The sequence below is a fragment of the Cupressus sempervirens genome, chromosome 3, assembly GCF_028749045.1.
Source record: "Cupressus sempervirens isolate cs-2001-9-10 chromosome 3, ASM2874904v1, whole genome shotgun sequence".
Taxonomy (NCBI): domain Eukaryota; kingdom Viridiplantae; phylum Streptophyta; class Pinopsida; order Cupressales; family Cupressaceae; genus Cupressus; species Cupressus sempervirens.
Window position 1 is genome coordinate 522583789 of NC_143120.1, and position 14893 is coordinate 522598681.

General features: G+C 34.6%; 1 protein-coding gene across 2 annotated transcripts in view; it reads left to right on the plus strand.

The window, feature by feature from the left end:
* LOC149567475 (DExH-box ATP-dependent RNA helicase DExH3-like) overlaps positions 1-14893 on the plus strand; it is a 190867-nt gene that overhangs the window by 76279 nt on the left and 99695 nt on the right. For both annotated transcript variants that reach the window (XM_089820666.1, XM_089820667.1), the window contains exons 9-11: positions 7425-7595; positions 7713-7985; positions 8334-8528. In XM_089820666.1, coding sequence (XP_089676792.1) covers positions 7425-7595; positions 7713-7985; positions 8334-8528 — 639 coding nt within the window. The remainder of the gene's footprint in view (positions 1-7424; positions 7596-7712; positions 7986-8333; positions 8529-14893) is intronic.

The window sequence follows — 14893 nt, forward strand, 5'->3', positions numbered from 1 at the left end:
TTTAACAAATATAATAAGTGAAGGCTTGTCCTTTTGACCATCCCTATAGCAATTTCCTATCCACATTCTAGAATTGTTTAAATTGACGAATCTAAAAACTATCTTGCATACGACTGCTTGATTTCATCCAAATAAAATGTTAAATTCAATTGATTTAAGGGTGGGAAAAACAATGCTTGTTGTATTATTATCAATTTCCAAAACTCTCTCATATTATCTAGGAATTGAAAGATGGAAACCTTTTGATGTTAGCTTCATCCAGAGGTCAAATCTGGGCTTATAAGAAATTTCAAGTTATCACAGGTTTTGGCAGATCAGAAAATCCAATTTTTTTTTTAATATTATTATTAAACGTACTTTTGTTTTAGAATAAATCAGAAATTATATTTTATTTGCTGGTCACATTTTCCAGCTGTACCCTATTTCATATCCTGAGGCATGCGTAAGTCCAAAGGAGATGAATAATTTAAAGGGTATGCATGTGCTTTGCTGTGGATCAAATAAATCGTGGGACCCGTGCTTTGCTGGCAGCCACCTGGACATAATAAGTCAACTCTTGTTTGGAGATAGTTTTGGAAAGATTGAAGGTTTTAGTAGTATTAATTTGGTAGCTTCTTTAGGCCGTTTTACCATCTGCAGTGGAAAGTCAGGGCTCAAAGACAATTATTTGAAGTCCAAGTGGGATGGGGGTCCTTTCTTAAACAATCACCACCCTCTTACACAGTGGTTCCATCCATAGTTGGGAAACTCTCACTGGGCAACAACTCACCAAGCTCCTAAAAGTTAACATGGGAAAAAATCAGCCAATTAAAAAAAAAACTTGGGAAAACTCGAGAACCTAAAAAAACTGCTGAAGTTTAATTAAAAATACATTTCTTTTGCAAATTTCAATGAGAAGATGCATTTAATGAGTTAATTAAAGAGAATACAAAAGAAACAAGCATAGTTTAGATATATATAAATGGATAGTGGGTACAAAATCGCATTCTCCTAAGGAATGCTGATGGCGGCAAGCAAAATAGTAAATAGTTTCTGTCAAACTAGAAGTCTAGAAGTAAATACTAAATAGTAAATTACTAAATACATCAATACAATCACATCTTCCTCTTTCCAGCTCTACTAGCAGAAAAGAGAGGGGTCTAGTCCTCAAAGAGGTGCTCCACACTAGGACTGGCCGTGAGTTGCATGATTGTGAAGTCTGTGGCTGTGCCTCCTCGCTCGACATCCCTACTGACTAGCTCTGCGTCCTGGAAGTGGATGTATCTCCTCCTATATGTGGCACTAGTAATGCCTCCTCATTGTCCTTGTCGTCAATGTCATCCATTGTGAAATGAAAATCTGTTCCAGCACCCCCCTCCATGGCTTGCCTCCCCAAATCAGCAACCTCCTTTGCTGAAAACAATGGACTTGGCTCTTGCGCCGTCCAATCAAAATAAGGATTTATCTCATTTTGATCAAGTGGACCAGGTACTCCTGAGCTCTGTGACTTTTTTATGTGCAATTAAGATTATAGTGCACATAAACAAGGTCATTGAGCCTTTTTTGAGTCAATTTGTTTCTTTTCTTTGTGTGGATAGACTCAAATAAGCTCCAATTGCACTCACAATGTGATGCGCTACAAGGATAGCACAAAACATTGATAGCAAAATTCTTTAAACTGGGGGTATTTCCACCCCAACTTGACCACCAACCATCTGCAACACAAAATATAATAAGTTATAAAGCAATGAAAATAGATAATCAGAAAACACAACTTACAATTTGCAAAAGTTTTTAAGTTTAAACTTTGACGGTTTACTTGGGGCTTGAGTACCTCTTGCTCTCTTTGCTAGTGTAGAAGAGAAATTACCTCTTGATTCCACATAGACTTGTTGTTCGGTCACAACAAGATCTCTCTCTGCTTCATCGGATATCATCTCTTAATGCATCTAGAGAGACCCTCCATGACCTCTCCATTAGGATTTGAATAGGAATAATCAACTCTAAAACAAATAGAAAATGAAATCAAGTCTTATTACAAACCTTAAAAACCAAAGTAAAATGAAGTCTTAGTAAAATCTCAAAGAGAATCATAGCACTTGAATTTGAGGTTGAGGAAGTAGCTTGCTGCATGAATGGGTTGGTGGAGCATATTGTTCCACCTCCAATCAATTATTTCCCAAATGGGGTCAAATTTGAGTTTGTCTGCATGGTAGTAATTTCTAACAACCTCTTTGGCCTTATCCATGGCCTCTTAAAGACATCCCATTGGGGGTTGTTGCCCATCACATATGCGCAAGACTCTAACCAGGGGCATAGACATCTACATTTGAAATTTGAAAAATACAAATTAGTTACTAACATAGTAAGTTACAAATTAATAACGAAACTTGAATCAATTAAAAAAATAATGTTTTGATTCTTGAAGTTACCTCCACAATCTCAGTAGCCTTTTCAAAAAACCTATCATCAAAGACTATCTGTTCCACATCCTCTCTTTCAGGCTTTTTTGAGTACGGTGAAGCAACCCAATCAGCACACACAAACATTTGTTTCAGAGGCAATATTGTGTTGATAATACTTTGCAACGTTAAGAACACCGTTGCAAACCTTGTCATAGCGGATCTCACCAAATCTTTGTCTTTAGTGATCCTTCTCATCAAACTAAGAACCCATGGGTGATTATAGATATATTTGGTGACTTGCCGTGCATCTTCCACAATTGGACTCACCCATTCAAGTTTTCCTATGTCGTTAAAAAGAAGGTCAAGGACGTATGATGCACAAGGTGTGGGATGCCTCTCTTGGAGGCTTCTACCTAAAAGATTAGTAAAAAAAAAAAATAATTAGTTACAAATTTTCCATATTTACATCAAATATAAATTTAATAATACCATAACATTACATTCATGACTCATATTGAACATAAAAAATTAAATTTACCTGCTGCCACATATGCTGCTGCATTATCTATGATGATTTGCACCACATTCCCTACTCGCACCTCCATGACAACATTCTCCAACATTAAAGCCAATGTGTGTGCATTTTTCACTTTATTGGAGGCATGAACAGATTTCCAAAACACAACATCATCTTTGCAAGCAACCAATAAATTAATAATGGTTCTACTTCTTCCATCTGTCCACCCATCAGATAAAATGGTGCAGCCATATTTCTTCCAGTCTTTCTTTTGGGTTTTTATCAATACTCTTGCCCTATCAACCACATTGTCAAGCAACCTACAAAATTTAGGTATAATAAAGTGTTAGAAAAAATAGGAAATACCAATTAAGATTCATAATATAACAATGAACTGATATGGATTTTAATTATTTACAGTTACTAAATAGTAAAATACTAACCTTCCACTCAGATCCTTGTGAGAAGGGGGCTTGTACCCTTTGCCCGATATTGAGATTGCGTTCACCAAATTCAATCAATAGGGACTATCAGCCACGTACATTGAAATGTTGTTAAAAAACCAAAAATCAGCTGCTGCAATATCAGTTTGCTCATGAACCTCCTTGTTCCATCCAGCGCCCTCGAATGATGGTTGTGATCCAACTGTGTTACTGGACACAAAACAACTCCCTATTCTTGATGCCGATGGTGATGAAGAACTAGGTAATGTAGGAGTGGAACTGACAAAAGAGGCACTTTGTTTGCGGATCCGCAAGCCACGAAGAGATCCCACTATGTTCTCAAGTGCTTCTTCTTCTTCTTCTTGAATATTAATAAGAGCTCCTTGAGATCCAACTATGGCTGCCCTCATAGCTAATTTCATCCTCTCCCTATTCAATTTTTTCTCTTTAGCAGTTGCAAGTAGGGCATTGATGAATCTTTTTTCTTCATCAGTTAGCTTGAGACAAGGAGTTGAATAAATGTTTCTTTATGCCTGCAAGGTGGTACTTGAAGCGGTTTATGCCTCCAAAAATAAGTTTTTCACATGGAATGCATATAACCTTCCCAACATCATTTGGAGCTTCATGGACATACCGCCATGCCTTATCTCTTGCATTTCTAGGCTGAGTGCCTATATATCCAAATGGGCATAGAGTTTGTGGCCACTCTTCTTGTGAATTTGGTATGCTTTTTAAATTCTTAGCCGCTGCCCTACACATATAAATTTAGAGAAAAATGAATAAACAAAGTTAGAACTTAGATCTATGAGAATGAATTAAACAAACTAAACAAGCAGCTAGGGATTGTTTTTAACTTTTTAAAAAATCTTACATATTCTTCAAAAAAAATTGTCAGAGTTGAATGGCTTTCAAATGATTCAAACATAGAGTTGAAATGCTTTCAAATGATTTGAATTCATTTACAAGCAACCAGAAAACAATAGAACATTTTTTAAAACTATAAAAACAATCTCAGCAAACCTACTTGGGAAAGAGATTTGTCTTCTAAAACCGGTTGGAATCCTCTATAAATCCACTCAAATCCGCCTTCAATAGCTTGCAATCACCTAAGAATGCCTTGGAACCCTTCTTCTCTCCCCTCCTCAAGCCTTCAAATGCACAAAATAAAACTGGCTTTGAAAAAAAGAATGTTTTTGGCCTATTTCGTTGGAACTCATGTGCGACTGATCTTTTTGTAGAAACTAGCGAGTTTTTTGAAAAACTCGTCGATTTTTCCCTACTAGCTGATTTCTTGAATCTGCGATTTGTTTTGCAAAAAACTCACCCAGCAAATAAACTTAGTGATTTGTATCTAATCACAGATTAAACTACAATTTTGCCAACTATGGTTCCATCATCCTTGTGTTGGGTGGATATTTTGCAGCTGACAGTATTATGATCAATTGCAAAATAGTAGTTCCACCCACAACATGTGAGACAATCTCTCCTAATTATAAGGGAAAGCTCCACCTATCTATTGTTAATGAAAACAACTTTGTATTAATACTAAACTAAAACCTAATTTTATGTACACTAAGCTAATTGACAGGGTGTTACATACATCATAGTCTCTTCTTTTAGAGTCTGTGTTCTTTCATCATATTCTCTTTCTATAGAATACACATTTCTACTTTTTACACCAATATCTTACATACAACTATGAACATTATCCTTTTTCAAAACTTCATGTTGCTACAGGACGTTGATACTTGAAGTGCTCAATTCGGTAAAGGCGCATTGTTTAATGATACCAAGTTGGAGCTTTCAAGAAATCTCACCTTAGGCGATTGATACCAAAACTACAAAGAACCAAAGCAGAAACCAAGTGGACTAATAAAAGTAGGAGGTTCCCATTTGTAATCGGGCAATGTGTGAAAAGGTCACAATATGTCCTTGTGTATTGAATCGTCCAAGTCCTAAGCAAACCCCAATCACAAAAATCTGGAAACCTTTCACAGCAAGGAGAAATCTGATGTAAACGGAAAAAACTTTTTCTTATTGCCATAAAGAAATCACCTTCAAACATGGGAGAAAATAGACTAATGGAGTCACATGTCCCCTAGCGTCTAAAGTGCCACACCAAATTAATTAATATAAAATCCACTCTTGTAATAGGGTTATAATCCCATGCCAAACCAATAAGGTGTATATTGACCAGATTACGGTCTTCCAAGATGACACAATTTCTTCACAATTTTAGCATTTGGCAAAGAAGAATAAACTCCTCCACAAAAGTCAAGACAAGATGCCAATCTCCTTCAAATAAAATTGACCAGCATAAATACAAATCCCAACAAGATTTTTCTTCAACATCCAAATGCACTGAGACTGAAATATTAAGCACTCCAATTAGGGATTAAGCTTGTGTGCTAGAATGAGGTTTAGAGCCATTCAAGATGTTTTCCTTGTCTGAGCTTTGATCTGCCATGTCCACCTTACTATCTTTTATTTTTAAAATACAAGGAGTGCACTTAGAAATTGACTCTTAGAAAAATTAGCTATTAGCTGAATGCAAATTTCCCTTTGTCTTTTCTCTATTTTGTCTTTTTCTTGGGCCAAATCACACCTATGCCCCCAGCTAATATCACCTTCAAATCTCATGCCCAAACTAAGGGATCTCACATCAACATAACAATCCAAGATAGAGAATTTATACATAGCAAAGGTAAATTTTGAACTCAGAGCATTCAAACAAATTATTTAATGTTCTTTGACCTGAAGCACACAAGCACACAACTCAACCAAAACTCCTGAAATCTGAACAGACAAACCTGCAAATTTCGCACTAGCTGAGACTCTGTTTGAATTCCATGGCATCAGCCAGGAAGGATCTCTCACCATTGTAGCCAATCTTCTTCAGAAGGGTTCCCATCGTCTGAAGGATGAAATTTTAAACTCAGAGCATTCAAACAAATTATTTAATGTTCTTTGACCTGAAGCACACAAGCACACAACTCAACCAAAACTCCTGAAATCTGAACAGACAAACCTGCAAATTTTGCACAAGCTGAGACTCTGTTTGAATTCCATGGCATCAGCCAGGAAGGATCTCTCACCACTGTAGCCAATCTTCTTCAGAAGGGTTCAACTCCTAGGATTTCTAGAGAGAAAATATCATAATCTTCACTATGCCTCAAATGAGCTTTAGGACACCTTTTCATAACATTAAGCTCAACACGCTATTAAGGCTTGACATTTTGAAATCACCTTGTCTTCCTAAGCTGCCAATAAAATCTCTTTATTAAAGTTATTTAATTAAATTAAATGTTATTAGTCAATCTTCATATAGGGGTGGAGGGTTTATACATGATGGTCATGGTCAATGTTCTGATGAATGGAGAAAACGTAACTTGAGTTATTTTGAGTCACAGGCAGCGTTTGGCGGTTCAACTGTGAGAGAGTTACAGTTGATAAGAGTTAGTGGCAATAAATATTCACATATCTTCCAGATATCCATTATTGTGGTTTGTCAAACTCTTTATGGTTACCCTTGGGGGATCCATTCTATTATAAAATATAAATTCATATAGGTGATGTTTCTTAATCTAGATGTTTCCAGTGGCATGAAGATATAAGTAATGGACAGATAAAGCGATTATGTTTTCCATTTCTATGACCAAACTAGCAATTAAGAATGAAATCTGTTGGAACTTGATATAGAAAGCACGGTAAAGTTTTGACTATACCTTGTCTTGGGCCTAGTGAAAGAATTGCTATCAGTAAGTATGAATATCTAAGGAAATTTGTGTTCTAGAGTTCTTAAATATTATTTTACTTATAGATTATGTTATAGACTTTGTAATGTAGTTAGAGTAAAGCATGGCAACCCTCAGTCAAATTTCTTCCAAAAGTAATAGAATAAGAAAATTATGTAGATACAAACTCCTTTTAGAAGCTCAATCTTGCATGTAGCAGTCCCATATATTACCAGTAATAATACCAACTCTGCAACAGACAATACCCATCTCTGTAGGACAGAGGGTGGCTTCTCTTTCTTAACTTGTATTTTAACTTAAATCATTTTCCTTTCTCTCCTTGCAGGGTTTTACGTATCCCGTGAGAGCACATTTCTTGGAGGACATTTTGGAAACAACAGGCTACAAGTTGACTTCATTCAATCAAGTTGATGATTATGGCCAGGAAAGGATGTGGAAAACGCAGAAGCAAGTGTTGTCTCGGAAGAGGAAGAACCAGCTTACGTCCCTTGTTGAGGTTTGGTCTTTTTAAAATAGAAAAAAGAACACTGATTGGGGTTCTCAAATTGGTATATATATATATATATATATATGCATGTAACTTACTGATTTTTGATCTTGTGGTTTTGTACAGGATGCTCTTTCAAAGTCTAATTTTGAAAGATATAGTTCTAGGACTCGAGATTCTTTGGCTTCCTGGACCCCTGATACCATAGGTTTCAACCTAATAGAGGCTATCTTATGCCATATTTGCAGAAAAGAAAGGCCTGGCGCTGTGCTGGTATTCATGACAGGCTGGGATGATATAAATGCTATGAGGGATCAGCTCAAGGCGCATCCTCTTTTAGGAGATCCAAACAGAGTTTTATTGTTAACTTGTCATGGATCCATGGCTACTTCTGAACAAGTGGGTATTTGTTTTTGAAGTGATACGTCCACTTTGCATTAATACCAAAATGGTCTAATTATATATGAGAGCATCGGTAATCTTTTTCACTTGGACCTTGCTAAAACTTAATGAAGAAAACTTATGTAGACTATTATGAGTTTTAACTGAATAGATAAATGTTAGTTATTAACCAACTGTTTATTTGTAGCATGAACAAGCGACTGCAGAAAGAAAAATAAGTATTAACTCATATATTTTCTAAGTTACAAACTTCTGTTTCTTTTGCAATATATTTTTAATTATTTACTGATATGTAATGCAATCTCTTGTTCTTATTTGATTCATAGTTGTGATGCTTTATTGCAGAGGTTAATTTTTGAAGCAACACCACCTAATGTACGAAAGATTGTGCTTGCTACAAACATGGCAGAGGCAAGCATTACAATAAATGACATTGTCTTTGTTGTGGACTGTGGAAAGGCAAAAGAGACATCATATGATGCATTGAACAATACTCCATGTTTACTTCCTTCTTGGATATCTCAGGCTTCTGCTCGCCAAGTAAGATATGCAAGGCTTGATTGGCAGCGTTTTTAAAATTTAGAGACCTCATTTTTCCATGTTTTAGGAAAGAAATTTTATCGAGTATAATTTTGATTTCAATCTTTATTAATGAACATTAAAAATATAATATATTTGTTTCTTGAGATGCTGTAGGCAAGTTCAATGTGCACCAAACTGCCAAGTATATTAGCATTATCTGTGTTGATATGCATATGATGGAGAAGCTTCATGTATGCATACAGGAAATATTTACCTGGAGACCAATAGTTCTCTGAGGATTCATTTCTATTTTTGTCTTCTTTCTCACTTTTTTGAATTTTCTGGTTTAGGTTGATGCATACAAGCTGTGAAAATTTTCTGTTTTTTGTCACAGCTTGCTTTCATAAAACATATTCGAAATTGCACATTAGTCAAATTTGTTGTCATTTAATTTATAGATATGATATATAGTTCTCAAAGCTTAGTGTCACCACATTCCCCTGAAGTCGAAAAAAGATGTATTAAGAAGTTTATCACTATTCAAGGATCACTCTTCAATATTTTTATTTATTCGTGAGCTTGAAAATAGCTGGTTTGTGGTCTTGCTTTTGCTTGGTTAGGCCTTGCACATCTTTGTTATGACTTACAACTTACAAGATCGTGCTATTTGGGTTTAGTTTTTATTATTAATACTTGTTTGTTGGACTTAAAATCTTGCAGAATCTATTTTCTATGCAGCATAATTTTAAGAAATGATGATACAAGAATTACGTACTGAATCTCCACAAAAAACAAAATACAGAAAACATGAAGTTGTTCAGTGATGCCACAATTGGAGACTTTGCATAGAAAGTCTTATTGGCACAGCCGATCTACCTGAGGGAGCTTAGACCTGCTAAATTTCTATATGTTTTTATATGTCATTTTTGTAGGGTTCTTATCAGAATGACATCAGTAAAGGGGATACATACTTGTGTAAATATGTCATCTGGTAGGTATAAAATGGTTCAAATAGATGCCCTTAGATATGGGAAGACTATGGTTTTCTGTAATATGGAATTTGTTGATCAGAAGTATGACCATTGTACAATTTGATTGAAGAGAACTGAGAGACCCTTCAATTGCCTAAATTTTCTAGGTTCTGACTTCTTGGTGTAAAAATTGTTTTGGTTTGAGAAGATTACAGATCTCTGTAACATATTTTCAGAAATACTCATTTTTTGTTAGTTTAACCTTACCTGTTGATAAAAGAATAACAACTAAGCATTAAACCTCTTTAACTTTCTTTCCATGAACATGGTCTTTCATATGTTGAACATGAGGAAAAAAGGTTGTTTTTTTTTTTTTTCAAAAATTGCCGTTTTCATGTTTTTTTTCCAAACCTGTTTGTGTTAAAATACACTATCCAGTTGCTCGAACTTTAATGTCTACAGATATTTAGCAATAGATTGATGTCTGTGAAGTGCTTGTCCAAATAAATTGCTTACTGTGTTTTCTTCAGTATTTAAGTGTCCGGAATTAAAAGGCACATAGCTATAAACTGTAAAAAAATTGAATTTTAAGATAACTACCCAGTGCCTTAAGCATTCTCAAAATTGGAATTTGTTGCAGTGAAGAAGACCTCTACAGAGTGTTGGCTACAAATTTTGTACGTCACTGACTACGATTTACAAAATTGTGACTTCAGGCAACAATAGACAACTATCCAATGAATTTAGGATATTCTAAAAATGAAGCTGATCCTAACTTATACTTCAAGATAGATGGTGATGATATGATTATTCTTGTGTTATATGTCGATGATTTGTTGATAACAGGTGAGGAACATCTCATAAAGATGTGCAAACAAGAACTCACAGCAGAGTTTGAAATGAAAGACTTAGGTCTACTTCACTACTTTCTTGGATTAGAAGTCTAGCAACAGGATAACTACATTCTTCTGAATCAAGGAAAATATACAGTCGACATTTTAACAAAATTTGGAATGATGGAATGTAAACCAGCTGCTACTCCTATGGAAGTAAACCTACACAAGTTGAAGGATGATATGATCAATTCAAAACCTACAGATTCTACTTACTATAGGTAGATTATTGGATCTTTATTGTATTTGGTGAATACTCATCCTGACATATGTTATGCTACTAACACCTTGAGTCAATTTGTGTGTGCACCAAAGAAGATACATCTACATGTAGCTAAATACATTTTGAGATATCTAAAGGGTACTATTGGAATGAGAATTAAATATGATAAACTCAACATCGAACTTCATGGATATTCTGATTTTGATTGGGTAGGCAGTCCTACTGAACGTAAGAGTACTTCTGGATATTGCTTCTGTCTGGGATCTGGTATGGTTTCTTGGTCCAGCAGAAAACAAACTTCAGTTGCATTAAGTTCCACCAAAGCAGAATACATTGCATCTTCTTCAGGTGCTAGAGAAGTGGTATGGCTACGAAAGTTGTTGGTAGATTTATTCAAAAGACCTTTGAAGCCCACTGTGATAATCAAAGTTGCATCAAACATTCAACCAATCTGGTTTTCCACACGCTCCAAACATATTGAAATTCCTTACCACTACATTCGAGACATGGCGAATCGAGGAATCATTCAACTGAAGTACATTTGCACTAATGAACAAACAGCCGATATCTTTACCAAGCCTCTTGCTAAAGTGAAGTTGAAATACTTCAGAGAAAAACTTGGTATGATTAATATGTAATATTGAATATTGAATTAAAATTTTTCAATTCATGTGAGTTTTATGCTTCTATTGTTGTTTAGTCGCATCAGATATGTAATGAAAGGTGATGATCTTTCATGGACATATATATTCAAAAGGTAATTATTTGTAAGGTGACTATCTTGCAAATGATAGGCCTGTTATCATGGACATCTCTAGATATGGCTTCGGGCAATTAGAGATCATAGATAACGAACTCATTTGTTACCATGGACATTTCTAGATATTGTTTTGGACAATTAGAGATCATGAGTAACAAATTTTTATGTTATTACTACGAACATTTCTAGATATTGCTTCGAGCAATTAGAGATCATAGATAACATATTCATTATGATTACTCTACATATTGTTTCGGACAATTAGAGATCATGATGTACGTTATGATAGTGTTCATAACTTAGTGATTTTTATTTTCTGACTAGTCACTGTTTCAGAGTGTTAAGTTCAGATAAAGTAATTAGATACTCTATTATGAAATCTAAGGTATATTACTTCTCCCTTGCTAAAAGGGAGTGTTGACGTATAGTGTCTATAGAAGTAATCAGTCATATGCAAGCCTTTATCATATTTATCTGATAATCATTATTGATGTTCTCTCTCTCTCTCTCACACACACACACACACATATGAGTTGTTAATGATTACCATAAACATACGATTGATATTCTTATCGATAGGTTATATATTCGATAGACTGCTTTATAATGGCATTGTGTTATTGCCTATGGCATTGTTGACTGTTTATATATATATATATATATATATATATATATATATATATATATATATATATATATCCAATGCAGATCGGTGGGAATGACATCTATACATGGCATCTCAGACCCAACGATCTGCATATCATTGTTATATTCAGTATACAATCTATATTATCAGCAATATACAATGGAGATTGTGCACATAAGCAATTCGAAGATCACCATTATTTGAAGAACAACTCTGCACTACCGTGATACAAGTAAGAGTATCTATTGTTCCCATATTTATTGTAATAGTTTTATCTATCAGAGATCCACAAAAATTAACAAAAGTTTGCACTATTAAATTCAAATCCCTCTTGATCAAAGCTCCAAAACTTACAATCAATATCTAGAAAATGTCGTCACATAACACTAGCATTACCAGGAGACCCGTCTCCATACCCTTGGGATGTGTCTCAGGTACTGGTACTTGTCTCCGGTCTCGAAAATGTCTCTGGAGACTTACCGACTGCTTAGGAATCAAGCAATGAAGTCTCTCGACATCTCCTGCAGTCTCTCGTTGAAAAATCAACGTCTCTAGCAAAATAAAAGTCAAAAAACAAAGATAAAAAATCAAAGACCTAAACAAGAGACAATTTTGTCTTGTGTGAATTGCGGATAGGAAGTAAACATGTGTTATAAAATTATAACTTGTAACTTTTACTTTTGACCTAATATCTCATCGTGCTTTCTACAACAACGACCAAAAGAAACATTTTTGAAGAAAGATTTCTAGACGACACACAAACATCGATTGGCAAACAAATTTGCTCGGGCAAGCTAGAGACAACTTGTAGTGAAATAGCAGATGATTTGCAAGAAAATTGCAGATGATTTGTAGAAGCTTTCACTATCGTGTCACGGGTTTCAGACGAGTAGGAAAAAGGTAGAAAATCTTGCATTTTAAGTTTGCGTTTCATTATCGTGTCGTGGCTATTAAAGTTTAAAAATTTAAAGCTTATTAGGTTTAGACTTTGAAGTTTCTAGCTATTAAAGTTAAAAGCTAAAAGCTAAAGCCTAAAACTATTGAGTTTATAATATTTTATAAAATTATAATGAAAACTATTAAAAGTGTAGAACTATAGATGAAAAGTTGAAAACTAAATAAATTAATAATAAACTAGTTAGATCAAACCCGAACGTTTTTAATATTTATAAAGTAAATAATAATAATTTAATAAATATACAACTATATAAAAACTATGTAATATTTAAATTCCTGATTCTGGGTAAGATTGTGTGTGATATTTTTCCTTCAACGTTTCGGATCATACTCAATGATGCATCATCAGGATGAAAGTGCTAAGAATGATCCGAAACGTTGATGGAAAATAATCACACGCAATCTTACCCAGAAGTAGGAATTTAATTATCATGGATTGTGGAAATCTGTTATCTTTAATTATGTAATATTTATTTATATTATTATACTAATAGTAAAAAAAAATAAAAAGTTAATACTTATTTAGAATGTAAAACTAACTGTTAAGTTTATTAATTTTTATTAATTATTGAACATTGAGTTGTCCGATCATAGTTGAAAAATTCGGTTTCGGCAATATCTCGACCAACCGATTTTTTTTGAAAATCTCATAATTGCCAAACACTCAACGAAAAATTCGGCACTTTTATTGAACATTTGGAAATATACAATTCATTAATATTCTTAAAAATACACCTACTCACCAAATTTGTAGAACATATAATGATTTGAGATATCTACCATATATTAGTCAAAGTTTGAGTTAAATAGTAATTGATAGCTGTTAAAACATAGTAGATTAGCATAGTGATATGATCATATATCAAAAAGAAACTACACCATCTAAATAAAAATAAGCTCAATACATATAGAAGTCAAGCTCCATGAAACTACAACATCTGAATACATATTAAGTTCAAGTTTCAGTAGCAATGAAAACTAGAAGCATAAATCATAAATTGTGTCTACGAGTAAATCTCAAAAGAGATTGATGCTGCTGCGTGGGTGGTGCTAAAGTAGTTGCAGTCACAACATCCTCAACAGGTGTCTAAATAGGTGCCTAAGGCTCAAGAAAAGCCTCTAATGAATGACCAAGCTCATGTTCCTCCTCACTTGTTGCCATTTCGGCATCCCAATCATCTGCCTCCATCTCAAGCTCAACTAGTTGCTCATCAGTCAATAAAGGATCACCCACACGCACATCTGCATCCTCGCAATCACAGGAGCAATCCATTTTGTTGAATATGGATCAATGTCTTCCAAGACAAGTGCTGCATATGAAGCTTTCCCTTGCACCTTCTTTTCATGCAAACAAGGTTGTACCACACATAAACCAAGTCATTCAAGCACTTCTGAGTCAACCTATTGCACTTCTTTGGGTGTATGTTCTAAAAAGTACTCCAGTTTCTCTCGCAACCAGAAGCACTGCATGGCTGAAATAAAATCCAGATGGTAAGCTTTTGAAGATTTAGCATTGTTGTACTGTAATCTTCTCATCACAGAGCTGCAAGGATTTAAAAAATCCATCTATAATTTGGTAAAGGTTCCAATAAACTTAATGAGCGAAATGAATGATATAGTAAAACTAAACACATGTTCATTTATACTTGGCTGCAAGGTGTATCTCATACATTTGTAATTAGGAGAAGAAAACAATGGCCCCTCTTTTGTCTTATAGCTTTGCAACTCATCAAGTACGAGGTCTCGAAGTCCCAAATCAGTAACCAATGTTTGAATACATGTGTCCAAGCCAATTTGAACCTTTGCATCTTCTCTAAACATGTTAGGGAAATAGAACTTGGGGTTCAAGTAGTAGGTTATTGCATGAATACATTGATGTTGTCAATTCCACCTGATGGAGCCCAAATTTTGGAGCTTCGATTAGAGGAAAGTG